The sequence below is a fragment of the Mus caroli genome, chromosome 9, assembly GCF_900094665.2.
Source record: "Mus caroli chromosome 9, CAROLI_EIJ_v1.1, whole genome shotgun sequence".
Lineage (NCBI taxonomy): Eukaryota > Metazoa > Chordata > Mammalia > Rodentia > Muridae > Mus > Mus caroli.
The window spans coordinates 49870001-49897180 of record NC_034578.1 but is presented as its reverse complement, the minus strand read 5'-3'; the positions used below and the strand labels follow the sequence as shown (position 1 = coordinate 49897180).

Genomic DNA, 27180 nt, shown 5'->3' with positions numbered 1-27180 from the left:
GGATGGTGATTCCTTTAGAAGTTCTTTTATTGTTGAGAATAGTTTTCGCTATCCTGGATTTTTTTGTTCCAAATGAATTTGAGAATTGCTCTTTCTATCTCTGTGAAAAATTGAGTTGAAATTTTGAAGGGGATTGCATTGAATCCGTAGATTGCTTTTGGCAAGATGGCCTTTTTTTACTATATTAATCCTGCCAATCCATGTGCATGGGAGATCTTTTCATTTTCTGAGATCTTTTATTTCTTTCTTTAGAGACTTGAAGTTCTTGTCATACAGATCTTTCACTTGTTTGGTTAGAGTCACATCAAGGTATTTTATATTATTTGTGACTATTGTGAAGGGTTTCTGTCTTAGTTAGGGTTTTACTGCTGTGAACAGACACCATGACCAAGGCAAATCTTCTTAAAAACATTTAATTGGGACTGGCTTACAGGTTCACAGGTTCAGTTCATCATCATCAAGGTGGGAGCATGGCAGCATCTAGGCAGTCATGGGGCAGGCAGCACTGAGAGTTCTAAGTCTTCATCCAAAGGCTGCTAGTAGAAGACTGACTTCCAGGCAACCACGGTGAGGCTCTTAAGCCCACACCCAAAGTGACGGTCACACCTATTTCAACAAGACCATACCTCCAAATGATGCCACTCCCTGGTCCAAGAATGTACAACCATCACATTCCACTCCCTGATCCCCAGTAGGCTTGTTCAAACGCATGAGTCTATGGGGGCTATACCTAAACATAACATAATTAAAAAGTACATTTATTCCAACTTCCAAAGTCCCCCCAGTCTATAGAAGTCTCAACAAAGTTAAAAGTCCACAAGTTCAAAGTTTCTTCTGAGATTCATCCAATCACTAACTGTAATCTCCAAGACAAGACAGAAAACCAGCTGAGCAAATTGCAAAAATCTCCATGTCTGATGTCAAAGTGTTTTTCAGATCTCCACTTCTTTTTCATTTTCGTTGACTGCAACAAATTTCTTTTTCCTGGGATGGTTCCATTCCCTATTAGCAGCTTTCCTCAGCAGGTATCCCATGGCTTTGGCATCTTTAACATCTTTAGGTCTCCAAGGCAAGTTCAATGTTACAACTTCTTGTTTCAATGTCTGGGATCCACACGTGATCTTCTGGGCTCCTCCAAGGGCTTGGGTCACTTCTCCAGCTCTGTCCTTTGTAGCACACGCCCTGTCTTCTAGGCTACCCATACTTCACTGCTGCTGCTGTTCTTGGTGGTCATCTCATGGTATTGACATCTCCAAAACACTGCGGTCTTCCGCTGTAACTAGACTTCACCAACAGCCTCTCATAGGCTCTTTTCATGGTGCCAAGCCTCAACTCCTTTGCATGATCCCTTCAGTCCTGGGCCATCAATTGCAACTGAGGCTTCACCAATGGCCTTCCATTCCCTCTCACAGTGCCGAGCCTCAGCTGTTCATGCCTTCAAAACTTGGGTGACTCTTACACATTACCAAGTCCTGCTGCAGTATAAGGTATAACCTTGGCTATCTCTGGAACACAGCCTCTGTGCTCTCAGAAAACACTTCGAGAAGATTTCATTTCAATGATGCTGGTCTCTTCTTAATCACTAATTTCTTAGCTCTAGCTAACCAGCATCAAAGTTTCAGTAACACAAAGTTTTGATACCAAATTCATTCTATGAAGCCACAATTATGCTTATAGCTAAACCACACAGAGACCCAATAAAGAAGGAGAACTTCAGACCAATTTCCCTTATGAATATTGATGCAAAAATACTCAATAAAATTCTCTCAAACTGAATTCACTAACAGATCAAAACGATCATCCATCTCGATCAAGTAGGCTTCATCCCAGGGATGCAGGGATGATTCAATATACAGAAATCCACCAACGTAATCCACTATATAAACAAACTCAAAGGAAAAAAATACCACATGATCATCTCATTAGCTGCTGAGAAAGTATTTGACAAAAAATAAACACCCCTTCATGGTAAAAGTCTTAGAAAGATCAGGTATTCAAGACCCATACCTAAACATAATAAAAATAATAGATAGAAAACCTGTAGTTTATTTATTTATTTATTTATTTATTTATTTTTTAATTAGGTATTTTCTTCATTTACATTTCAAATGCTATTCCAAAAGTCCCCCAGACCCCCTCCCTAACTCCCCTACTCACCCACTCCTACTTCTTGGCCCTGGCGTTCCCCCGTACTGAAGCATATAAAGTTTGCAAGACCAAGGGGCCTCTCTTCCCAATGATGGCTGACTAGGCCATCTTCTGATACATATGCAGCTAGAGACACGAGCTCCGGGGGGTACTGGTTAGTTCATATTGTTGTTCCACCTATGGGGTTGCAGACCCCTTTAGCTCCTTGGGTACTTTCTCTAGCTCCTCCATTGGGGGCCCTGTGATCCATCCAATAGCTGATTGCGAGCATCCACTTCTGTGTTTGCCAGGCCCTGGCATAGCCTCACAAGAGACAACTATATCATGGTCCATTCAGCTGGTGTATGCAATGGTGTCAGCGTTTGGAGGCTGATATTCTAGGGTCTATTTTACTTTTTTTTTTTTAAACACTTTTAAAATTAGGTGACAAATGAAACTTTAGACAACTTGTAATTTAAGTTTAACCAGAACTGAAATAGTTACTTTAATTAACAGAAGGTACCAGTGGTCTAATTAAAGTATGTATACTGGGGTTAATTTTACAAAGCACCAGATATTAGCTCTGTTTTGAAATGTATACAAGCACTCTTAGCCACTGCAGTACGGTTTTGGAACTTTTCCATGGTACAAAACCCAATCTTTAAATGAATAACTTCTATTTCATGTATGCACATGACTTATTTTCCTGTATTATTTAGTTATGTTCAGATCTCTTTGGAATATAAACATGATGAAAGCTTACTAGTTTTATCATACAAAATTATTTCTTTGCAACAGATAATTAATATTCACTATTTTTGTTGTGTTATAAGGAGGTTGAAACCAAATTTAGCTTCAGAGCAAATATATATCTTTGTTGAGATTTCTTTTGATCAGATCTAAATAATAAGGCATGCTGACTCATTATTGTTTTCACCGGAAATATTTCAAGGGATTACAGTTTTCACTCCAACTCCATTAGTTCTGGTTAACAACACAAAGAAGATCAAAGTCTTATTCTAATAGAGTAGACACTCAGTCGTGAACTAAGTGCGATGCTTCTGTTCTACCTGTCCTCTTTTCAGCCTTATAAAACTATAGATCAAATGTTAGCCTGCCGTCCAGAGTACCATCTCCTTTCCTTCCTGGGTGATGTAATACTTTTGTGGCCTGAAATAAACCTTTTGTACCCAAAAGACAGTTACCTCAGTTTTTGTTTAGCTGCAGATCACCATTTACTGAGCATGACTAGAATGTTTTTAGATATCATATCATCTAAATTTAATGATCCAGAGAAGTGATTCAGAGCACTAATGTACACGTTAATTGAAAACGACTTGAGGTAGGTCTGAAGAGAAAATAAGCAGCTTGCAGCTCTTTTGGAGAATTTGTTTTCAGTTCTCACATAAGGTAGCTCAGAATCACTTATAATTGCAGCTCCAGGGGACTTAACATTTTTTTTTTTGTCCTACATGGGCACATAGGTACCTCTCACTCCTTTACAGGCATAAACACATACACATAAACACAAAATCTTTTAAAAAAAAACCACACACACCCAAAACCAACCAACCAAAACAAACAAACAAACAAACAAAAACAAAAAACCCAAAACAGAGTGAAAGTGGCTTGCATAGATCTATTTGACTATGACCTTTTTTTTTAAATCATAAAGCCATATGCATAAAAAGTAAGTACTAAGAATGATGGCTATAGAGCAATTCTTGTTAGTTATTTATTTTTAAATGTATAGATGTTGTCCACACCTAAATTTATTTAAAAGATAAAACATATTAACAGTTGTATGGTGAATCAAACCTCAAGAATCAGTCTAGTCCCTTGATGATATTTTTCTTGTGTATTTCAGCTTTTGTATGTCCCCAGGGAGGGTTTGGTTGAAGTGTATTCCTTGTGGTGTGTTGCTGTAAGTACATACCACACAGTACACTGATTCATATGTAAATGCATGCTTATCTATTTAGCCACCAGACTTGCTTATTTAAACACTAAGATACATAGATTTTGAAGTTACCATCTCGTACTAGAGTATAAAGTGGAGTTGGGTTTATTGCAGCAGCACCATAGTCTTTACTAGAATTATCAACAAGTTCTCTTTAAATCTTATGTTATAACTGATGTATAGGAAAAGACATCCGAGCCAGGTGGTGGTGTAATATGTGGTTGCTTGTTTGAGGATAGATAATATTTGAATCCCTATCCTTGCCAAATATGCAGCAGTCATATAATCTTATCACGAGAATGGTGTCATCTGACCTTGGCTGGAAGACTTATAAAGACTAAAGTTCTTAGTTTTAGTTTTCCTAGTAACTTGCTCTACAACCTATAGGAATGTGTTTTACCCTGCCTTCCTAAGACCTGCATGTATTTCCTTACTTGTGTGCGTGGTTAAAATCTGTAAAATACGGGTTTTAGTTAGGTATTTTTGTGTGCATTTAGTAAAAGTACATAAAACTTAACCAGTATTTAGCAGACAGCATGGTAGTTTTAACTGTTGTTAGACAACAGATCCTTTTCATCTTGCAGAACTGTACCCTAGATCCACTGACCATATCCTTCACCCCCATATTCCGCCCTCTGGCATTACGGTTTGGATGTAATGTCCTCCAAATGCTCATGAGTTGTAAACCCCACAGTCGCAGTGTTAGGAAGTGGCCTTTAGGGAAGTAATTGAACATTGGTTTTTAATTTCATGACTGGATTAATCCATTGAGTGTGCATAATTTGATGAACTATTGGGAGATGATGAAAACTTACAAACTTGGATTACAGAAATTTGGAGAGGATCAAAATAATGCAAACTGCAACAGAATATTCAGCTTCCTTGCAGGATGTTCTTAAATAATCTGTATGACAGCACTCTATATTAACAGTATACACAGATAATGTTCAGTTCAGAAGAACAAAAGGTAAAAGTCTCTAACCAAGAATATATTGAAGATTGTTGGGCATACAAAGATATGATCCACAAGAGTTTTTTTTTTTAACACTGCAGACAGAAACATAAATCCAGATTTTTCTATGTAAGAATAGGTGTTGGAGACAAGTGTTCAAATTGTGGCATGTTTGTAAGATGTCTTCACAGTATTTCCTATAAGGATTTGTATTTATTTTTTGATCTGATATATACAACTATGTTTTAAGCTTATTGATTCTCTTAAAGTAAATTTTGTACCTCTTTAGTCACTTTGGGATGGTAAATTAAAACTATATAGTGGTATTTTAAAATCAATTTTTTAAACAACTGTTGAGATTGGAAGTCCAATATTAAGGTGCTAGAACATTGAGTGTCTATTGTTGATCTAGTTATTGCTCTGAATATAGTTGGCCTTTTGATATAATTTTACATGGAAGTGAGAGAGTAGGAGTGAGATCAAATAGGCAGACAGAGAGGGAGAAGGACCATAATATAGCAAGGTAATAAAGATACTGAACTTCAAAGATGCCTGTCTTCTTCTTCATTCTTCCAACTGAGACAAAAACCTAGCAAATTAAAACAAAAGCCTGGTAGACTTTTTGTCAAGCTGACAGGATTGCTCTGCTAATGGACTACCCAAGCTTAGGGATGACAGTTAAGGGTATGTTTGCCAGAGTTGTGAGCCTGTCAAATTGATGAACTCTAATTCAGGGGTGGAAGGCAGAAGATCCTTAAAAGCCCCAGTTGTCAAGGAGAGTCCTGGAGTTTGAGCTCCTGATACTTGAGCTGCTTTGTAGAAGATCTTTGTGTGTGTGTGTGTGTGTGTGTGTGTGTGTGTTGGCCTTGGCAGTGCATGCTTCCTCACACTTCATAAAAGCCTTTCTTCGTGGGCTATTTTGTCTGCTGCATCTCAGAGTTTCCCTGCTACTGCCTGTTGTGATTTAGATTTTCCCCTCCTTTTAGTTTGTTAATGAGCAGAGAAAATGAATCTGATCTAGATCCTTAAATGGTAACAGAGAAAGAGCTTGCTAGTTCTCAGGTCTTTGGTTTGGTTTGGTTGGTTTTGGGAGACAGGATTTCTGTGTGTAGCTTTGCCTACACTGGAGCTTACTCTGTAGACCAAGCTGGCCTCACCTCACAGACATCCACCTGTCTCTGCCTCTTGAGTGCTGGCATTTAAGGCATGCACTCCCACTGTGCTCCTGTTTTCTCCTCTTAAAAGTGTTTTACAAGTACTGACGTCATCCTCAAATTTTGTATTCTTCAGTGACCTTCTTTGTTGCATTTCTGTTGTACCAATTTAATCACTTCCCTGATACAATACTTCAGTGCGTTCCCTCAGAGAGCTTCTGCTAACACAGTGACATTTTGCAATTAGTTGTGAGTTGCTAGATGCACAAGAGTATACTTGTGTTGTCTCTAATGAAAATGAGTCTAAAAGGAAATACAGTGATGGTATTATATTTACAAACTGTCTTTTAAACAATTTATGAAATCACAAAAAGACAGAACAGCTAGCATATACATTTTCTTTGTCATTATGAGCAGAGAGAGTTTACATCCTAGTTAAAACTTCCTAGAAATTTAGGAGTTACTTTTGTAGCATCTTTGTTTTTATGGTAAAAATGGTGTTTTAAAATAAAAGCATTGTATGAGCAGCTTACCTTTTCGTAATACAGGTGTTACACATTTTGTTGTTTTATATTTCTAATCCTCCTAAGAAGACTAAGAAAGGATTAGTTTTAAAATTTTTTTATTCTAATTTTTCTAAATTGATAGTAGTGAGAAATTGTATTTCTGAAAAGAATTGCACCTTGAATTCATTTGTCATTGTCATAAATGGAGTGTAGTACAGAACAGGCAGTATGGTGGGTATGATCTGACTGGCCAGAAAATAGTAAGACCTAAGTATTGATTATTACAAATCTAAATAATACCTGTTTGACAGTAAAATTTTATTCTGAATTACCATTTTCTTATAAATATTTACATTGGAATATCAAGTGAGGTCTTATTACCACAGCTCACCTACTAATATATTCCTGTTTTATTAAATTAAGATAATTAATGCTAAAAAGCCATACTAAATGATAGATGTTATGTAGTTGAACAAAGTAACTTATTTGAATTGTTAAGATTATAGATAAGTCTCAAAGCCAAAAGAACAGCTAGAAATTAGAGAAACCTCCAGAAGCCAGTTGAGGAGGTAGGACCAACTGCCTAAATATTTGGTCAAGTTCCACATTTTACAGACTCAGGCGACCCTTAGAAAATTTTGCTTTAAAAGCACTACTTAGAAGCTTGAGAACAAAACAGATAAGCATCTACATACATACCATTGATTAATTCATATTTAGTATAAATTCAGCTATTCATAGAAAATGGGACAAAATCTAGTTTCTGTAGTATGTTCTTTGCAGAACCCTATAAAAGTATCAGATGTATAATTAATATCAGATATGCATTCAATTCATAAATAAGAAAAGGCAATCAGTAGAAACTGCCTCTTAGCCATCTTGAAATTAAGCATAGACTTAAAGAAATAAAGAAAAAGGTGTTCATCAAAATAAAGAAAAGTGGGATACTGTTGAGTAATCCCCACAGACCAATGCTAACTGTATAAAAACCATGAAAGAAAACAACAACAACAACCAGGACAGCCTAGAACTAAATGTGTAATTACTCATTTATATTTGCTAGAGAGCTTGTAGCATGTTATCAGGAGAAAAGGATCGGTCACCTGAAGATCTCATACAAATAAGCCTATTCAAAATTAGAATGAAAAATGAAGAAAAATGAATAGAGCTTAGGAGACTCCTGAAGAAGTCCAGTACACATTTATGCATAATCCTATTTGTACAGGTGAGAAAGTAGCTTAAATATATGTAAAGAAATAATGGCCAAAAAAACTTAAGAAATTTAGTGAATGAATTAGTTTATTCGTTATCAGCCTTAATCATTTGAATAAAAAAATCATTAGGTTTGTCATACTTGGTCTAAAAAGATTTATAAAGATGTTAAGTGAAGGAAGCTTATTAGGCTTTCAACTTTGAATCCTATTTACATGTATTTTTTTAAAATTCATGTAGCAGCATTTGTGTCTAAATATCAGGTGACCAAACTAATGTTTCAAAAACCAACTTGATGCAAGTGATGCGGTCCCTTGAGTGTGTAGTTGCTCACTCTTCATGATTTAGTCCTTGCCCACTCTGCTCTCAGGAGACTCAGAGTGCTACTTTTCCTTTCCTTTGTTCTTTGCTTCCCCAAGGCTCCTAGTCACATTATTTCTACACTTACATTCCAGTGATGTAAAGACACTTCTTACAGATCTAATTGTATTTTTAAATTTAGACATTTGTTATAAAAATCAGACAAATATTTCTCATTACTGGTTTTTGATACTTTCAACTAATACTTTTGGTAGTTTTGAACTCTCTGTCTCTTTGTCTCTCTGTCTCTCCCTCTCTCTCTGTCTCTCTGTCTCTGTGTGTATGTGTGTGTGTGTGTGTGTGTGTGTGTGTGTGTGTAAGAGAATTAGACATTGTGCTTTTTGATAATTAAGTTACATGGAAAAAGTAAAACTGATAACTTCTTGTAAGTTAAAGGAACTCAATAGAGTTATACTTTCTGGATTATATTTATTGTAATTTTGAAATAATACAGATTTTCTTTGTCTTTAGAAATGTTGAAATTCTAAGTCTTGTTTCCAGGCCTTTATAATGAATTCTTCTAATTTGGGACTATCAGAGGAGTATTTGAACCTGTACTGAAACTTGACTATTGTCAGCTAACCTTTTATGTCGTGATTCTCCCATTATCAGTTGACTTTTTACATCATGATTCTCCTTGTGTTTTCTTAGGCCAGAGATGAAGAGGACGCCTTTCTGGACTGGAGTGATGAAGATGATGGTGGGTTTGATCCAAGTACCCTTCCAGATCCTGATAAGCACAGAAGTTCTGAAGAATCGGAGAGCGAAGATACAAACCATAAGATGAGGTATGTTCTTACCCTTAGTCTCATTAAGTATGAATTTCACACATAGACCCTTTCTATTTTAATGAGTCCAGTGATGACTGAACTATTACTTCAAGAGATTTATTTTTTCCTTTAATGCCCTATAAACTCCAACTTTTACTTGTTTTGCCTGCATCTCATACTCTTCTGATCATTTTAAGGACTTGGGTTAATTTTATTTTTATAATTCCTGTTATCATAAATAACTATGATACATGAGTTCTGTTTTCTCATTTTTCCCCCTTTTTCTTCTCCCTCATTCTTAATCCTTTATACCTGAATATATAAATTACAGTAAGTATGAGCAGGCAAGGTTTTATTGATATCAATGGATTTTGATGAGAATGCTACTAAAAATTATCTCTGACTACCAGATTCTGGTGGTGCATTCCTGAAGTTCCACCACTTAGGAGGCTGAGAAAGGAAAGTCACCATAAGTTAAAGACCATCGAGGGCTGCACAAGTGACTTCTAAGGCAACACATAAAGTGAAACCTTGCTTTAGAAAACAAAAAAACTGGACTAGTGAGATAGAGCAGATAAAGGTACAGGCAGTCATACACGGGAGAACTCGATACCCGACTCCAGTAAGTTGTCCTCTGACCTTGACTACAGTAAAATCTTCTGACTTCTTACTGCACACTTTGGAGAACAATCTACAATGTTATTTCTGACACTCTTCTTTAAGGCAGCCCAATGAAGATCCCAATAGGGGGAGTTCAAAGCAGAGCAAAGCACCCCTTGGGCTGTATAAAAGAACAAATAGCAACAGACAGTAATAGCATCACCAAGTCTGACCCTCACAATGTCCAGCAGAAACAGTTGACTGGGGAAATTTAAGCAGTCAGCTGGAATTCCCAGTTGTCCTCTCTCTCTGTGGATGAGCTTCTTTGTCTACTGCAGGGATTTTTGTATCATAGTTATAAACACTACTAGCCTCTGTTGGAAATTGTTCATCTTCTACCTGTTCTCAAGGGCACAATAGTTTTTCTCTCGAGTCTTTCCTGTCACAGAGTTCTGGTTTGGGGTACCCATCACCAGACAAGGGGTGTTGGAGGACTCCTGACAGAAACATGCTTGGGTCTGAAGTGAGGGGACCAGATTACTTCCAGCGTCTCAATAATCTCAGACTGTACCGGACAGTTTTCCAGTATAATGTATGTTACAGATCTCTACATGTGGACACATCCTCTATAACCCCTATACAAATATATGAATGAATGGGTATGTAAATAAATGTATTTTTTTAAAAATCAAAAGTTTCTGAAATTTAAAAGAGGAAGTTACACTTTTCTTTCGTGTAATGATTAAGAACATTCAAGCCACGCTATTGCAGGCTACTGTCTGGCTACTCTCTAACTGCCACAGTTTTCCTGCCCCCAGGGCAGACCCCATATGGCAGTCCACCAAACTTCCTGTGGTTCACTTGCCGCTGAACTACTGTACCCAGTCACCCATGGCTAGCTGCTGCCACACTGATCAGCAATTCCACATTTCCGTGGCTCGCTGGGGGCCCACTCTCGCCAACCCACTCAGCTGCAGTTACCTTCACCTGGAGCTCAATTGAGTTGCAGCGAAATGGAAAACACCACACAATCATAGTTTAGAATCAACAGATAACACAATCGCTGGGTGAGGAATCTATCATTCTAAATTCACCAACTATTCTATGTTAGAAATCTTCCAGTGGCGGATCCTGGTGGATTCCAGATCAAACAGTTCCCAGTCAACATCTGTCTGCTTGGCTCCCGCTGCTCCTTCCAAAAGGGTGCTTTCCTTTTCCTGCATTCCCTCTTCCTCTCCCGGACCCAGAAGGTCCGCCTCCTCCTTGCCAGGTGACTGGCTTCTTGTCTTCTTCATTACTCAATCAGTCAATTAGGGAAAAATTCTGCTACATACTTTCATATTCTTTTTTCATATTAGCCAATAAAATAATAGAAATTTTCTATGTAAACAACCAAATTCTTTCCATTTATAATCTGTTCATTTGTCTATTTGCCTCTATGCCAAAATTAAATGAAATGTGGTAAATTGAATAATAATATGAGTTAACCTAGTATTTTTTTCCAGAGTACCATGTATCATAATAACCTTGTATTGAGTATTAATTAAGCTTTATAGATTTTCTAAATCACTGAATAGAAGTTAGGTAGCAATGATAGATAGTTAATATTTTTGGCGTGAAGACAAAGGTTGATGGGACCCCTCAGATAGCCCATGGAGTCTAGAGTTGAAGAATAAATAATCCAAAAAAAATATTAAAGATCTCAAACAAATTATCTTCTTGGAAAACCAAGTAGATAGACTCTGAGTTAGTCTTTATATAAACTGTGCTTATTGGTAAAAGGAAAAATTTACTTATCCAAAATGTAGTTATGTTAAGACCTTCAGCAACTTTCTATTAGGTTCAGGCCATGTTTCTAATATTTAGAAGTGACTTATAAAAATTAATCAACACACAATGTTTTATAAAGTTCCTTGGCGCTCATGTGTGACATCTGAATGGTTCACATGCTACCTTAATGCTCATAGTGAAGGCTGCTCCCTACCCCATGCATTAAAGACTGGATATGGGATCTCTCTTTTGATAACTTGGCTTACAGCATGAGTTCAGGTGTGTCTGTATAATTTAACTCTGTAGGAGCATATCATTTGGTTCTTATAGTTTGTTCTGCAGCCATATTTTGTTTGTTTGCATGATACTGCTCTAAAAGGTAGAACAAACCTTTAAAGTATCAGCAATCCTCCTGTATCTGATTCTGACCTTTTGTATCTTATATTTTGCTAATATTTTAGACATTCTAAGAAACACCCTGGGTAGAAATAATTTTATTAGGATTTTAAAAATTATATACATGTTTGTACCACTAAAATATGTGATCTAGGTTCAGTTTCTAAGTCATCATTCATTGTGTTACATTGTGTTACGTGTTTCTGTCATTGTTACCACATAGTAGTACTTCCTGCTTCCTACTACAGCTACTGTGGTTTGTTCTCTAATAGTCTCATATTGATTTTTATAATAGTTTTATGCTTTAATTATCTTTCAGAAAGGCTTGACTTTACATGATTGTCTATAAAAGATAACACTTGCACTATGAAAGTAACACTTGCAGGTCCAGTTTCTGTTCTCACTGTCAGTACTAATGACATGAATATTAAGGCCTTTAAATATTTGAATTTCTTAATCGATTGATATATAAGTATACATCAATAAAAGCATAAGGGTAAGATGTGCTACTCTTTACAAATACATCAATAAAAGTAAAAGTATAAGAGGTTATATATTTGGTCCTAAAGTTTGAATAATATAAGAAACAACAGAATGTAGATGATTATAAGAAGCTAGGAGCGGATAGTGATAAAGGAGATAGGGTACCTTGAACAATACCAAAACATTTTAATATAAGATAGGGTTTCAGATGGAAGATAATTAAGTATTACATGAAAATTAAGACAGTTTCACTTCAGGGGCAGCTGGTTAACTCTGGAAGATTAAAGTTACTCAGGTTGCTTGATAGTAAAGAAATATTCTTTGTTGAAAAGAGTATGGACAGATTTTATTCCTTCAATTATATTTAAGAGCTGTGTGTGTGTGTGTGTGTGTGTGTGTGTGTGTGTGTTGTTTACTACTCTGCTGCAGAGCCGTTGCTGTTACCCTGAGAGTTGGCAAGGAAGCCTGCGCCCATGCAGCCTTTTCTTTTCTCAGATGAAGAAACAAAACTTTTAAATAATTTATATTCATGGTCACAGAAAATATTAGTGTAAATGAAACTGATTCCCTAGTTCTAGTCCTCAGTCATGTTACACGAAACTGCCATGACTGTAAGAGAAACTGAAGACACATTTGATGGTACTTGACTGAAGATCTGGGCTCATGTCCCGACCAGCTTTAGGATTGTGGATATTCTGGCTTAGGTCATAGGGACAGTTGGGGACTATAGGTAATTTCACATTATGTGTGGCTACCAGGAGTAGCATATCCCCCACCCTCTGAGTTGAAACCAAAACTGTCTTTAGCTTTTGCTAGGTGTTGTTGGGAGTTGGGGCAGCAGTGTTTATAGTAATTCAGAGCCACTGTACTAGATTCTAGTTGCCAAATACCATACCACTGCTGTTTCATGTCCTTATGGAAGATATATTTTATTTATATTTCTTTCCAAGTAGCCCAAATCATGCTTCTTAACATATCCTCTGTTAATCAAGATGAAGTGAAACACAAGGTAAACCCTATTTATCATCCCTAGAATAGAAAGCAGGATTTATGACAAGGTACAAGTAGTAGTCTGTAAGTTAGCTCAGATATTCCGAAGACCAATCGTAGTAAACTTTTAACTGTAGTAATTGCTGCACCTACTACTTTTTACAGAAGTAATGTGGGTCCAGGTGTCCTGTGTTGTTCCAGTTGGGCTACATCTTTTCTTTGCATGTTGCAGACTTAATGATTTACTAAGGTTTTGAGATGTCAGCTCTCTGCATGTTTACAGATTTGTTTGCTGTGCTCTTTCTGGGTTCCATTTAGTATAAACTATTCTCACGCTGATCCTGGTTATCATGGCTCTCCCAGAAGCATATTCTTTGGTTATAAACATGGTGTTTCCAAAGATAAGTTCAGTCTTAAGGGACTAGATAGAGCAATTAGAAAATAGCAGTGAGTCTTGAACTAGTATGAATTGGTTCCATTTGAAAATTTACTTTGTTGCTGTTCATAAAAATTCATCATAAATAACACTTTCCAGTCTCTCTGTGGAAAAACACTTTGTCAGTAAGAAGGTGAGCCTGATTTAGTGAAAAATGACCAAATCTGTGGTGAGTAGTTCTTCCTCAGGGAAGTCTGACAGGATTTTAAAAGTTTATATTTCTGTCTCTTCAGTTCATTACACAGCTGCAGAGGAATTTGAACCACCCTCAGGCGTCTGGAGTTATCCCCAGTGCTGCCTCTCTCGTGCTGAGGTTCCAGAGGGTTCCGATGCCCATCATTTAACCCCTTTAATTTGCACAGCAGAGACAGATTTTGTCTGTTGTGGTCCTTGAACATTATGTGGCCTTGAGTTCTCTTTAAGACTCCTGCATAGGAGTGTATGTGTGTGTGTGTGTGTTTGCGGGGGATAGAAATGATGAAAATACAGTGTACCCATGTGTGAACTTTAAACAAGAAAGCACCCTAGTTTATCCCCAGAAACAGCTGAAATGGGGGCAAGGAACAGGAAATGTGCTCATAATCCAGGAGGGTTAATACCGGGTGAGCCAAGCTTTGTCTCAAGCTCCAAGCTTAGTGTATTCCTTTTTAAAGCAGATCAGACAAAAAAGCTTGTTTTCTTCTCCGAATCTTTCCTCATTTTCATCTGTTTAAAAAAAAATCAGTCCAGTTCTCTCTGGCTTTTCTTCCATCTCTTTCCTTTTTGGGCCTGTGGAATAGAGTTCATAGATGTTAGGGCTTTTTGTAGTTATTACTAAAATAGAGGCAAAACAAGCTCATAGGAAAAGTTGAGCTTTGGTTGGTTGTTTTTGTGGCATTGTTCCTTGGTCTGTTGAGCAGTACATAGTCATTGTTCTTATCTCCAACAAATTTTGAAGTTTTAAGCAGGAAAAGATGTCCAATTGCCTTTGGGGTCATACATGATTTCAAGTAGCCCGTGTATTGTAGTCACAGTGCTTGAATGATAAAAAGTCTTTATCTCTGTGGTAGAAACAACAACAGTAAGAATGTTTTACATTATTTAATCTACATTCTACTTAATTTATAATATCAAAAGTGCTTGTAACTCCAGTTCTAGGATATCTGTTGTCTTCGTTTGGCCTCTGCCAGCACCTGAACTTAAATTCAGATAAACACACACACACACACACACACACACACACACACTAAGGTAAAATAAAACAAAATGAAATGAAATACCAGATTTGCTTGTATCTTGAGTGGCTGTAATTTTTCTCTCTCTATTCTTTCTATAAGGAATGATTTAGTACATATCATGTGCTGTCTATAATAAATGCAGGCACAGAGTACAAAAGATTAAACAGCATTCCTGGCTTCCCCAGAGCTTTTAGTTCAGTTGTGGTTCCAAAGAGTTAAGAACATGGTGTTGAAACTTGCAGAGGATGAGTGCTGTGATCTGAATGCCCGGAGATGTGGTAGGAAGGTCAGACATAGGAAGTGATGGGTCCCACCTGAACGTAGTGGGTCAGGAAGTTTCCTGAAGAGAGTAACAGCTAAGCTACTCTTGAAATCTGAACCAGACAGGGCTGGGGTGACAATTGTCCTTTTAAAGTCTTTCAATAAGATTATTTCTTTTAACTGTGTCTTATAAGCTAAGAGATTTGACTCTTTACATGGAGTATATTAATTTTTGTATATACAGTCCCATTCATCATGTTAGGTTTATGTCCATCCTTATGTGAATTATAAATGATATAAAAGTTTTTGAAATATTAATATGATTAACAAGAAATACTTGGATGTTCTAGATATTATCCAATAAAATTGAGTATTTAATATTTATAACCTTAAAATTTCAAACAAAAAAGAAAATATTCGATTCTTTCTATCTTCCTTTAGTCTTTTATTTGTAGACTACAGCCTTGAACCAAGATTGATTCCTTGATAAGACATTGCCAGGTTAAAGGGGAGTGCTTTCCTAGCGTGCTCAGGGCTCTGACTGGGACTGGCAGACGACACAGGAATTGTTGTATAGTGGATTTTTGATAGGTTGTTCTAAGTAGCATAAGAGCAGTTAGATTTATACCTTATGCTAAGGCTAGTGTTACAATTTAAACATGATTTCTCTACAGATAATTTCTGTATTTGGTGACTGTACTAAATAAATGGATCCAATGATTAGCTGTTCTTAACCTGTTCTTAATACTAATCAATATGTGCTCTTGTCTTGGGGTTTTTGTTTTGTCTTTTGTGTGTTTGGTTTTGCCTTTAAAACATGTTTGATGCTGGTTTTATTTTTGAGTAAATTTGATTGTCTTTGTTAATGTCTTAGTAACAGAATTAATTTAATCTCTGTAGTTTCTCTTAGTATTGAGTTCTGTAGCATCTCTTCAGTCATTTTTGCTCAGCAACTACTATTTCCAGGTTTTCAGTTAGCTTTATAATATAAAGAGGACTCTTGTGGGCAGGGTATGATTATTGTGATAAAACACCATGACAAAAGAAACTCAGGGAAGAACAGATCCAGCCTATGTGTGTTCTTTGGTTGGTGGAAATAAGGGGGGGGGTGGTTATTAACTATTAACTACAGTTTTCATTTACCTGGACCTCTGCTTGCTGATTAATCTTATTTCAGCTTGGCAGATACAGAAAAAAGTCAAGTCTACTTTATAATATAAATAATACATTTGCTTCATTGTAAGCCTGCCATCCTTTCACTTTATCTGTCTTCTGTCTCTGAAATATTTAAAAACAAAACTATTTGGAGAGACTTCAAAGACAGGTTGGAGGTTTATGAAACTGCCCTCTTGACTTTCTCTGTGTCTCAGTAATATAATAGTCCATTAATATTCTTTCCCTTTTAGAATTTTAAATTGTGTTCATGCATTTGATTCTTGTTTGGCTTATCAGTGTAAGTAATTATTTAATAAGCAACTTTGAAGACTTGAGTTGGCTCTCTTTGGAAGTCATTTGAAAACTAATGAAGTTAATACTAAATTGTAAGACTTAATGTTTTCAGATAGTTGGAACACCAGGAATATGTTTGGGTGCATGCTGATCTTTGGTGTGAAAACCAATCAGTTAAGTAGTTTGAGACGAAAGCTGATGTATTTCTGTGGATATAAATATTCCACATATAGATTAGTAGCAAGAAGATGTTCTAGCTTAAACTTAGATATTTGCGTTTTCAGTATGGGAGAAGAAATAATTACATGTTCAAATTTTCCTCAGAGCAAAAATTGTTTTTATTCTTGACTCCACAGATAAATGTTAGAGGATTCTCAGAAATCTAGAAACACCATACAAAATTATGGTGTAGATATGTTTGTTTGTCTAAAAGGGGGATCCTGGCTCTTTACCAAATTCCCAAATTATTTATGAGCAACAACAACAAGAAGATTTTGCCAGTTTCAAATAATGTGTGGATGTTTAATGAAAGGTAATGTAGACGAGGCACGGTGGGGAGAGGGGAACTTTTCATGCCCTCCCCTTTCCTTTTCCCCAACCCAGAGCTTGTCTCATTATTAGACTTCTGATCTAAGATTACTCTTTTTTTTTTTTTAGCATTTTCATTTATGTTTATAGTAAACTCTAGACATCTTCCTGTACTACATTTTTTCCCATGATTCTTTTTGTTCCAGCAGAATACTGAGAATTGAGGTGTTGAGAATGCTATGCACTCTTCGTACTAATTCCATAAGCATTAATAGTCTTTGCCATAGAAGGAAAGAACAGATTTTATGAAATACACTGCAGTGATCATTCTCCATTAGGTCTGTGGCCATGGCCTTATAAATTAAAATTTATAAGAGGAAACATTTCTGACACAATTTTACTTTAAACTTTAATTTTAAAGTGCCAATATTTGGGGATATGTAGAAAACTTTTGAAGTTTTTTAAAAAATGAGTTAGCACATGCTTACTTATTATTAATTGTAAATTATGTAGAGAAAATGTCCAAGCTGTATTTTTTGACTGAAGGGTACAAATCAAGACCCAAACCGGGCATTGAGATGCTGAACTTGGTCTGCAGTGGCTTACCACAGACAATTTAAACATCAGGGATTTTTGTGTAAGGAAGTTTTTCTATACCTCTAAATACCCACCTTATCATCTTGGCAATTAGACCAGTCTGCAATTCTACCTAATTCTTTTCTGTGCCTTCTAAAAGAGAGAGAGAGAGAGAGAGAGAAGAGGAAAGTCAGGGAAGTTGAGGATCTGTACTGTCACTACAATAAAATCTGTTCCTTCAGCAGCCCTTTGTGTTACATTTCTAAGATGTTCAGTGATGTTGATCTTCTGTTTTGTGCTATAACACACACACACACACTCACACACTCACACACACACACTCACACACGCCTTTCCTCAGGGCAGGAACTCTAATATATCTTCTTTTCCAAAGTTAAGCTTATATGAACTACTTGCCCTAATATCCTTGGGAGGTCACTCCACTCCACCATATTCCTGTAAAGCACTGCATACAGCCGACATTGGCAAGTTTTCTTAGATTTTTGTCTTCTAGCCTAGATCACAGTCATATCTTACAACATTGAAACATTCTCAAGGCTTGGTGTAGTAGTTTTAACTGCAACAACTTTGTACCCCTGATAGTATAGTTTTCAAGTTAAAGGATGTTCTGATGTTCCCCTCCCACAAGTCCCTATATTATTTTAAAATATGGTGTTTAATCTGAGCAGTCTACTACTCATAGCAGGTACTAATTTTTGTTTTGATCTTGTTATTATATAATTATATAATCGCCTCCCTGTTCTGAAATCATGTAAGTGTTGGCTAATGCATCCTAAGAACTGCGCCGTAATTAAAACTGTCTCTGATTGATAGAAAAACATATCATATAGCCAGTGTCTTTTTTGCCTTTTCCCATTAGTACCTGGGGATGTAACCTCTTACCTGAGTCTGCAGAATGACCCAAGAGGCATTGATAGTACAAAAGTAGTTGCTGTAGCAACTGCCTGAGCTGCCTGAGGCTCATGATGTTTCCTCACCGAATGTCTGGAATATTGACATAAACTTTGCAACATGAGAAGAAGCATGGGTTTGAGAAAATTAAGTCTATGATAAAGCCAAACAAAGCTTGGCTCTGCTGCAGTCACAGCTTTGAATGATTTCTTTTACAAGTCATGGAGCATAGATCTCTTTGGTTTTCATGGTCAACCAAATGACAATGTACAACTTGTAAGACTCTTTTTGAGGATGTAATGAAAGTAAAAAGAAAGCCAGATATGAAACACAGTAGGGTCAGTGATGTTAGTGATACAATGTGATAATCCTTGTAATTAGTAAAGGTGGAGCTGGTAGGAGTTTCTAAATCAGCATTAGCTGGGCAGTGGGGCAGTGATGGCGAACACCTTTAATCCCAGCACTTGGGAGGCAGACGTAGGGGGAATTCTGAGTTCAAGGCCAGCCTGGTCTACAGAGTGAGTTCCAGGACAGCCAGGGCTACACAGAGAAACCCTGTCTCCAGGGGTGGGGGTGGGGGGCCGGAAGAACAGGTAGGACTACATAGCTAGACCCTTGTCTCTAACAAGACACTGTCTTATGTGGACTCATGGTTTCCACAGTGAGTGATACTAGTGTTTGGTGTCCTGCCTGACCAGTTTTCACAAATGCAGTTTTTGCTCTGTTTGTGTGTGTGTGTGTGTGTGTGTGTGTACATGTGTGGGTGCACAGATGTACAGGTGTGTATGCAGGCTTCAAAACTGCAGGCCAGCGTCATCTTCAATTGCTCTACTGATTGAGGCAGGGTCTCTTGCTGAACCTGGAGCTCGCTGATTCCTGCTCTTCTACAGAGCCTGCTTGCCCGGGGATGCTCTATCTCTGCCTCCCCAGTCCCTGATTTGCAGTGGACACCGGGTCTGCCTAGATTTTAGGTGGGCTCTAGAGATCCATAGTCTGGTCCTCGTATGATACGGGAAAGAGCTTTGTCCACTGAGCTGTCTCCTCGGCCTCTTCGTTTTAAGATATGGGAGGCTTTAGCTGGGCAGTGGTGTCGTCCACCTTTAATCCCAACACTCAGGAAGCAGAAGCAGGCAGACCTCAGAATTCAAAGCCAGCCTGGTCTACAGAGGGAGTTCCAGGACAGCCAGGGCTACACAGAGAAACCTTGTCTCAAAAAAACAAAACAAAACAAAAACCCAACCAACCAAACAAAAAGAATATAATGCTTTCTGGAATGTCTCCTTCTATTACTCCTTTTCAGAATCATTTATTAAGTGCTTAATATTCAAAATATCAGTTCCTACATTTGGAATATTCTGCAAAAGTGTTATACTGCCTTTGTTTAAATGAATAATGTAGTGAAATTAGTGCCATGTGATCTATTTGCACACAGAGATATCCATAATATAAAACTAGAGCATGGGAAGTGTCCTTCTCTGTTGGTTCTTCAGCATTTCATTTACTCTATGTATGTAGATAGTTGATTTGCTGAGAATTGGCTCTTTGACAGTGAAAAGGAGAATAGACCCCAGCTCTCATAGAGCATTCACTGCTTGCTGGTAGATAAACCATAAGGAAATAAGACACAGTTGATCATGAGGATCTTGAAAGAATTGGTAGAAACAGAATTGGGAACTGACTTCAGATGAAGTAGTTAAGAAAAACCTCACCGAACAAAGGCCAGAAGGATTGTTAAAAAAGCCTTCTCTAAGAAAATAAGTACTTTATTTTAGTATTTGAGTCATGAATACTCTGGACAATCATTACAATTTAAATATGTAACCTAATAGTCTAGTAGTTATCTATATTTCTGTCAGATGAGATTCTCAGCTACTTTTCATTCCAACACTCTTCTACCCATTTATGTATCCTGACTGACTCTAGCTTTGTAGCAGGTTGTAAGAATCTACAGCCATTCTAGTCTATCACAGGATCCTATTAGATAGAAGTAGGCTAAATGTGGCAACAGGATGGGAGCAGGCCCTAAGCAAAGTCTGGGAGGTAACTTAGCTTATATTTTGGCTTTCTCCTGTTGTTTACGAAACACAATCTCAGTATGTAGCCCAGACTGCTCTCCACCTTGCAATGCTACTGCTCTATCCTCCCAAGTGCTGTGGTAAGATCATAGGGGTTTACTACAACTCCTTGCTTTTTAAAACTACTTAAAATAACCCATCACCCATATATCCTCAACCACCAAGTCTTAGCCTTTCCCTATTTCTGTGCTAACTGAGGTTATCAATGGGAACAACTTTTTCTTTTTCACACTGTGTGCTTTGAAACTTGTGGAGGTACAAACAATAATTAACATGAACCTAGATACTTAGGACTTTGAATTTAATTTTTATTTCAAAGACTAATATAGGATGGTTACAGAAATAGCAGAAGATACATGCATTAGCAAAAAGAACATTTAAAAATAAACTTCCAAATCTTTTTCCATATATATATATATATATATATATGTATATATATATATATATTTTAAATGTAGATGGATCTTCATTTTGTGTTGCTTTTAAAATTTTTTTTAGCATTCATAAAGAAAAAATTTCAATAGATACTTAGTATCTTTTGTCTATCTTTATAATGTGTTTATATTTAATTATATATTTAATTATATTTAATCCTTTAAATCATTTTGGGGTTTTAACTTCTGAAATTAAAAATAGCTCTATCTTAAGTGTCTTTCTTAAGAAATCTTTGAGCATGTCTTTAATTATTTTCTTGGGCAAGGTTCCCAGAAGAAAAGTTTCTGGGCATGCTTACTTTAAAAATTTTAAATGGTGCTGCCAAATAGGATACAGGTGAGAAAAGTCATATTGGTATCAGTAAGTAGCAATACTAAGTTCTATATGACTAATAAATAATTTGAGCTGTATTGAATTCAGAGGGAAAAGATCCCTATTGATAGGCCAGATGTGTACCTTTTAGCAAAGATAATAAGCAGAGATGAGTCTTCTATGCAAGACACAACAGCTAGGGAGAGATGCCTTACTCCCATTAGAGAGACAGTCTCCCGTGTCACGCCCATCTTTTGTTCCTCTTGAATTTAATGCAGAAGCTGTTTTTGTTGTGAGAGACACAGACAGACAATTATCTTAAAATAATTTAAATGTTGAAGTCAGAAAATCAAAATTGTAAAAAAAAATAAGTTCAGCTTCTGAAGATTTTTGAGTTTGGGGTTCAGAGATTTTAGGAGATAAGAAACTCTGCCCCACTTAAAAATCAGTTTTTAACATATTAACATTTAATATTTCACATTCCATTTTTCTTTCCTTCATTGCTTACCAGTAAATACTTGGCTCAGACCTCTGCTTTGATACTGTGATGTGGTTTTGTATTACTCTTTTCAGTGAAGTCTCAGTCATTGAATTTTCCTGTTGCTGTCTATTCACATTACATCTTAAAGGTGTTTTCACCTCTACTTAGCTATATGATTTATTATTTAAATGCACAATAATGAAGTCTCTATGGTTTAGATTATTAAAAGATTAGTAGCTCTGAACTTTTGACTTTGTCAGCAGGGGGACTTTTGGTGCTCTGCCAGTTTGTATATTGTTGTTGAGTTACTGTAATATGGCCCTTTCTGAAACTTGGCTCAGACATTTGAAGACTGAAAAGAGCTTAGCACTTTAGGTCCTACAGAAGTGCTGATAGATAAAACGTGGAACTCAAATCCGGATGGATATTTTACACCCTGAAGCCCCTACCTCCCTGTCAGCTCTGTGCCACTTACCCCTTCAGTTCATTGGGGTTCACTTACTTTATGAAGGAGCTCATCACTGTGAATTTGTATTTTGAAGTAAGTTACATTTCCCTTCCCCTGGCCTCAGCCTCTTCAGTGTTTTGCCATCTGCTTGCTAGATATCACTGATGATGTGTTGCTGCGTTAAGCTGTGGTGTTTTATTTTGTGTTCTTCTTGTTGCTGTGACCAAATGAGGGACAAGAAGCAACTTAAAGGAAGAATGGTTTGCTTTACTAGCTTAGGTTCCAAGGGACACAGTCAATTATGGCTGGGAAGAGATGGCAGCAGGGTCATTGGAAGCTGGTCACATTGCATCTGTAGTTAAGAAGCATCGAGCTGTGGGAATGCTGATGCCCAGATGATTTTCACAGTTGTCTTCAGTCCAGGACCACAACCCATGGGATGCTACAGTTGGTGTTAGGTAGATCCTCCCATCTCACTCAGCTCCAACTAGAGGCTTGCAGATATGCTCAGGTGTTTGTCTCATAGGTGAGTCTAGGTCTGTCAACTTGACATCAGTATTAATCATCACCAGTACCTCATGATAGATACAACTCTTGATCATAAACTATAGTTCTAGAATCTGTAAAAAATAATTTAAGAATCAAGAAATAAGTTAAACATGGCCTATTTTAGTCTGTTAACTGATGAGGATTTCCCAGTCCCTCCTTAGATCCAGTGAGCTCCCACTCGTACCAAGTGCACAGAGGACAGAAGCTATTGGCTTAATGCAGCAGGAGGTGAAACATCCGAGGGCTTCTAGCACTGTGGCATTGGAAAGAGGCTTTTTCTGATGGAACCGGATCATTGCTTTTCTGGTTACTTTTTCTTGGGTCTTAAATTGCGGCAGTTATCTATAAAATTCCCATTTTATTACCAGATGATTCGTTATTCATAACACTACTTATTTGGTTTCTATAGAAAGTAGCCATAAAATGCCTTCCTAAAATTTCAGTTGGTAATTGAACATAAGCAACATTCATATCTGATTTTCTTTGGGGGAAAACATCTGAAGCTGCTATTTTCTGCAGAGAATATAATATGCACAAGCACATTAACAGAGGACGATGCGTTTACAGAGAGCCTACTAATTACGCTTTCTGTGAGCCTCTCCAAGGTGCACTTGATGTGCAAGATGGACAAAACGCGTGTCATCTTCTCCAAATATTTATGGCACTCTACCCAGTGGATTTGGCACAGAATTAGCCACACTCCTAAGCATATTAGGACCAAATATCTTTTTTTAAAGGCTTAAAAAAAGTTTGCTGATTGAATTCCTTTAGAAAAGTCATTCATGTTCATTGTTACGGGCTCCTTTTCAAAATTCAGCAGTTTGTGGCTTTGAATAACCACATCATGTCATCTAGTTTGCCTTTCCTCTATTGGTGAAAGAAAATGGCTGAGTCAGAGCATTTGGGCACTTGTGGGAAGTAAATGGGAGAATTATCTATAGTTTTGCTTCCAGCTGGTTATAAGTGGATATGCTGATTAGGCATCTTTACTTTTATATCAGGCTATCTTCTCAACAGTAATGGAGTCCATTCAAACTTGAACAATTTGTTCTTTTTGGATATATCATATGGTTGGAAAAATAATGTAATATTGATGTGGCTTTTTTCTTTTGCTGATTATTATATACAGTCAGTGTTAGAATTTTTGAAACGGTGTAATTTTTAGGCAGAAAATAAGTTAGTGTGTAAAGAGCTACTGTGTTTTATTTATCTGGTTTCATTTAATTCTCAGAACAATTCTAAGTAAATAATGTAACTTCAGAGTGTAGGTGATTGGCTAGTGTTTCTCTCCTCTCTCCTCCTCCCTTTCCATTCTTCTTTTACTCTGTTCCCCCTTCTCCCTCCCATCACCCCTCCCCCCTGATCATCATGGGGTCACATAAATTACAGGCATCTTTTCCTGGTTCCATGTAAGTTTAGGACTGTTTTCCTCATGTCTGTACACAATGGCATTGATACTTTGGTAGAGACTGTGTTGACTCTGCAAGTCACTGTGAACCTCTTTAATAATGTTAATTTTTATAGTCTATGAATACAGAATATATTTTCTTTTTGATTTCCTCTTTAAAATGTTTTAAATGTTTAAAATTGTTGAGCTCCTTCACCTAGTTATTAGTTTTAGATGTTTTATTTTTATAATTACTATAAATAGGATAGTTTTCTTGATTTTTATTTCAGATAACTTACTGTTCGACATAGTAATGTTATTGATTTTTGTATGTTAATTTTACATTCTGTATCTTTGCTGAATTTACTGATTAGTTACAATATTTTATAGTTATTTGGGGGATTTTCTGTATAAAATATCTAGTTTTACTGTGTTTTCCTCTGTCTCTCCATTCTCTGTGTCTCTCTGTCTGTCTTTCTGTCTCTCTCTTCCTCTCCCTTTACCCCCACCCCCACCCCCCCAATCTGTCTTGGTAGTTAAGGAAACCACTCTATTACTTTTTTTGATTTCCTGTTATTGTTTGGCATTTGTCAGATACTGATGTCTGCCTTGTGGTTATTGTGACTTTTTACTGTATTGAGCTCTTCTGAAATGATAACTGACTTGTTTAGCTCTGTTCTAATCAGTTAGTTTGTAAATAGCTGTTCAACTTGATGTGTATGTGGCAGGGAGATTTATCAGCCATGCCTTCTCAGGTGGTGCCTTGGTCTGTGCTCTCCAGTGAGCCATCTTGAATATGCTATCTCAAAATGGTTTGAAGATTTTTAAAATTACATTTAATGATTCATGAGTATTCATGGCCACTTGTAGAAATCAGAAAACGTTTCTGTCATGTGAGTTCTCAGGATTGTACTCAGGTACCCTTCTCATCTGTCCTGTTTTTTTTTTTTTTTTTTTATTTAATGCATTTAGTAACCCCCCCCCCCCCTTCTTAGAAGTTAGTTCTGCTTTAATGGCCAATGTGCAGAGTGTATGCAGGCTGAGTCAACAGTAGTTTCTTAAGACTGTATGTGCACATTAGGTCTACATTTTTAAAGAAGAAAAAATTGGTACTTTTTGACATTTTAGGCTCTTTATCATAACATAATTCAGTTAATATTAGAATTAGTACAAGATACCCTTATCTGTATCTATAACCTACATAACCTGCTACCTTAAGGATAACTTTAAATGGAGGTAATTTGATATGTTAAGATACCTAAAGGACTTTTCAATGTCCTCAGATTATAAATAATGTATCCAGAGCTCCTTATTATTATATTGAATGCCATACTATTTATACAGTGCCCTGCACATGCCTGGTATTGTGGTTACTTTCTGTCTCACAAGATGTCATTTTACCAACTACCTGCTCCACATTTGGGTTATTTTGTCCCATTATAAATGTTTGACTTCATGCTAATGAGTTAATTGTTTATGAAATGAATCATTGGATTTGTTCCCACCAGTGACACCAAGAAGAAGCAGGAAACAAGGAAGAGAAACAACACTGAAGACGATGATGTAAGACCGAGAAGCCATCCTGGGAAGAAGGCCAGGTGGGAAGCGTCAGAACCTTTGGACACAGGCCTGTCTCTAGCAGAGGATGAAGAGCTGGTGCTGCATCTGCTCAGAAGTCAGAGCTAGACGCTCTCTGGGCCTTGTGTGCTCTGATACCTCTGCATAGTACTGTGTTGGCAAGAAATTGAAAACAGCTCTGGAAGACAGTTTTGAGTTTTGAAATATCAAGGAATTCTCTGAATAAGGGCGTATCGTATACTGTTAGAATTTGTGTATAGGTTCTTATTCCCCACCATTGGAAATGCTTGTTTTGCTTATTTTCACAGTGCTGAAGATTAAACCAAGGCCTTGTACATGGTAAATAAGAGCTCTACTCCTGAGCTGTGTACCTAGTCATTGCTTGTTTGTTTTACAGGCAAGGTTCTGGATCTGTTGTTCATTTGTTATTGTTAAGTATACATAATAATTTTATGTATATTTCATTATCTCTAAAGAAAGAGTATAATGGACTAGCCCTGACAAAGAATTTTTTTAAATTGAGTTCATAAAAAAATAAACTTGTTTCTTACAAAATACTATTGTTTTCATTGTATCCAGTGATATGAAAGACACTCAAAGATAGATTGATAAAATTAAAACATGACATTCCTAAAACAAGTTTTTTGTATTGTTAATTAGCCTGCTCAAATGTAACACATCACACTTACATTTGGAGATCACTGGCAATTATTTAAAAAAATCTCTAGACATCTGAAGACGTTCTTCATGTGCTCTTTAGTAGGTGTCATGGGACTCCACCTAGCTCCTTATGAGAAAATGAAATAGAGCCTCTGTTTTGTTACCAATACTATAAGTCTTTAAAAAGAAAATGTGGAGAAATCTGGGTATTGACATGAAATGATTGATTTTGATGTAGATTGTTACACGCGGGATTCTTTTCCTAACCCCTTCTTCCTATCCCATTCACTATCAAAACTAATTTTTAGTACTAGCAATAAATTCAACCTCTTAAGGAAGAAGATAGATGGTAACTTGGGTATCTCAACACTACCAGTTCAGCCAGTCTGTACTGGTCTCTGAAAAAGTGTATCTTGTGTATTCAGTGCTCTTGTGAGCAGTCATCTTCCCACAATTAAAATGACTGCCAGCTTTGGTGTTCTCACTATACTGCTGCTGTTTACTCCTCCTCTTTAGAGACGGAGCCATTGCCTATTCTCAGAACTTCAGCCTTTCCTCAGTTTAGAGTCTCATCGGGACTTGCCCAGACCCCTGAG

General features: G+C 36.9%; 1 protein-coding gene across 1 annotated transcript in view; it reads left to right on the top strand.

The window, feature by feature from the left end:
- The window catches only part of Ddx10 (DEAD-box helicase 10), a 142671-nt gene extending 116192 nt beyond the window's left edge, over positions 1-26479 (top strand). The window contains exons 17-18 of the mRNA XM_021171852.2: positions 8923-9059; positions 25855-26479. Of these exons, the coding sequence (XP_021027511.1) occupies positions 8923-9059; positions 25855-26032 (315 nt within the window). The 3' untranslated portion in view covers positions 26033-26479. The remainder of the gene's footprint in view (positions 1-8922; positions 9060-25854) is intronic.
- Positions 26480-27180: the final 701 nt, after the last annotated feature.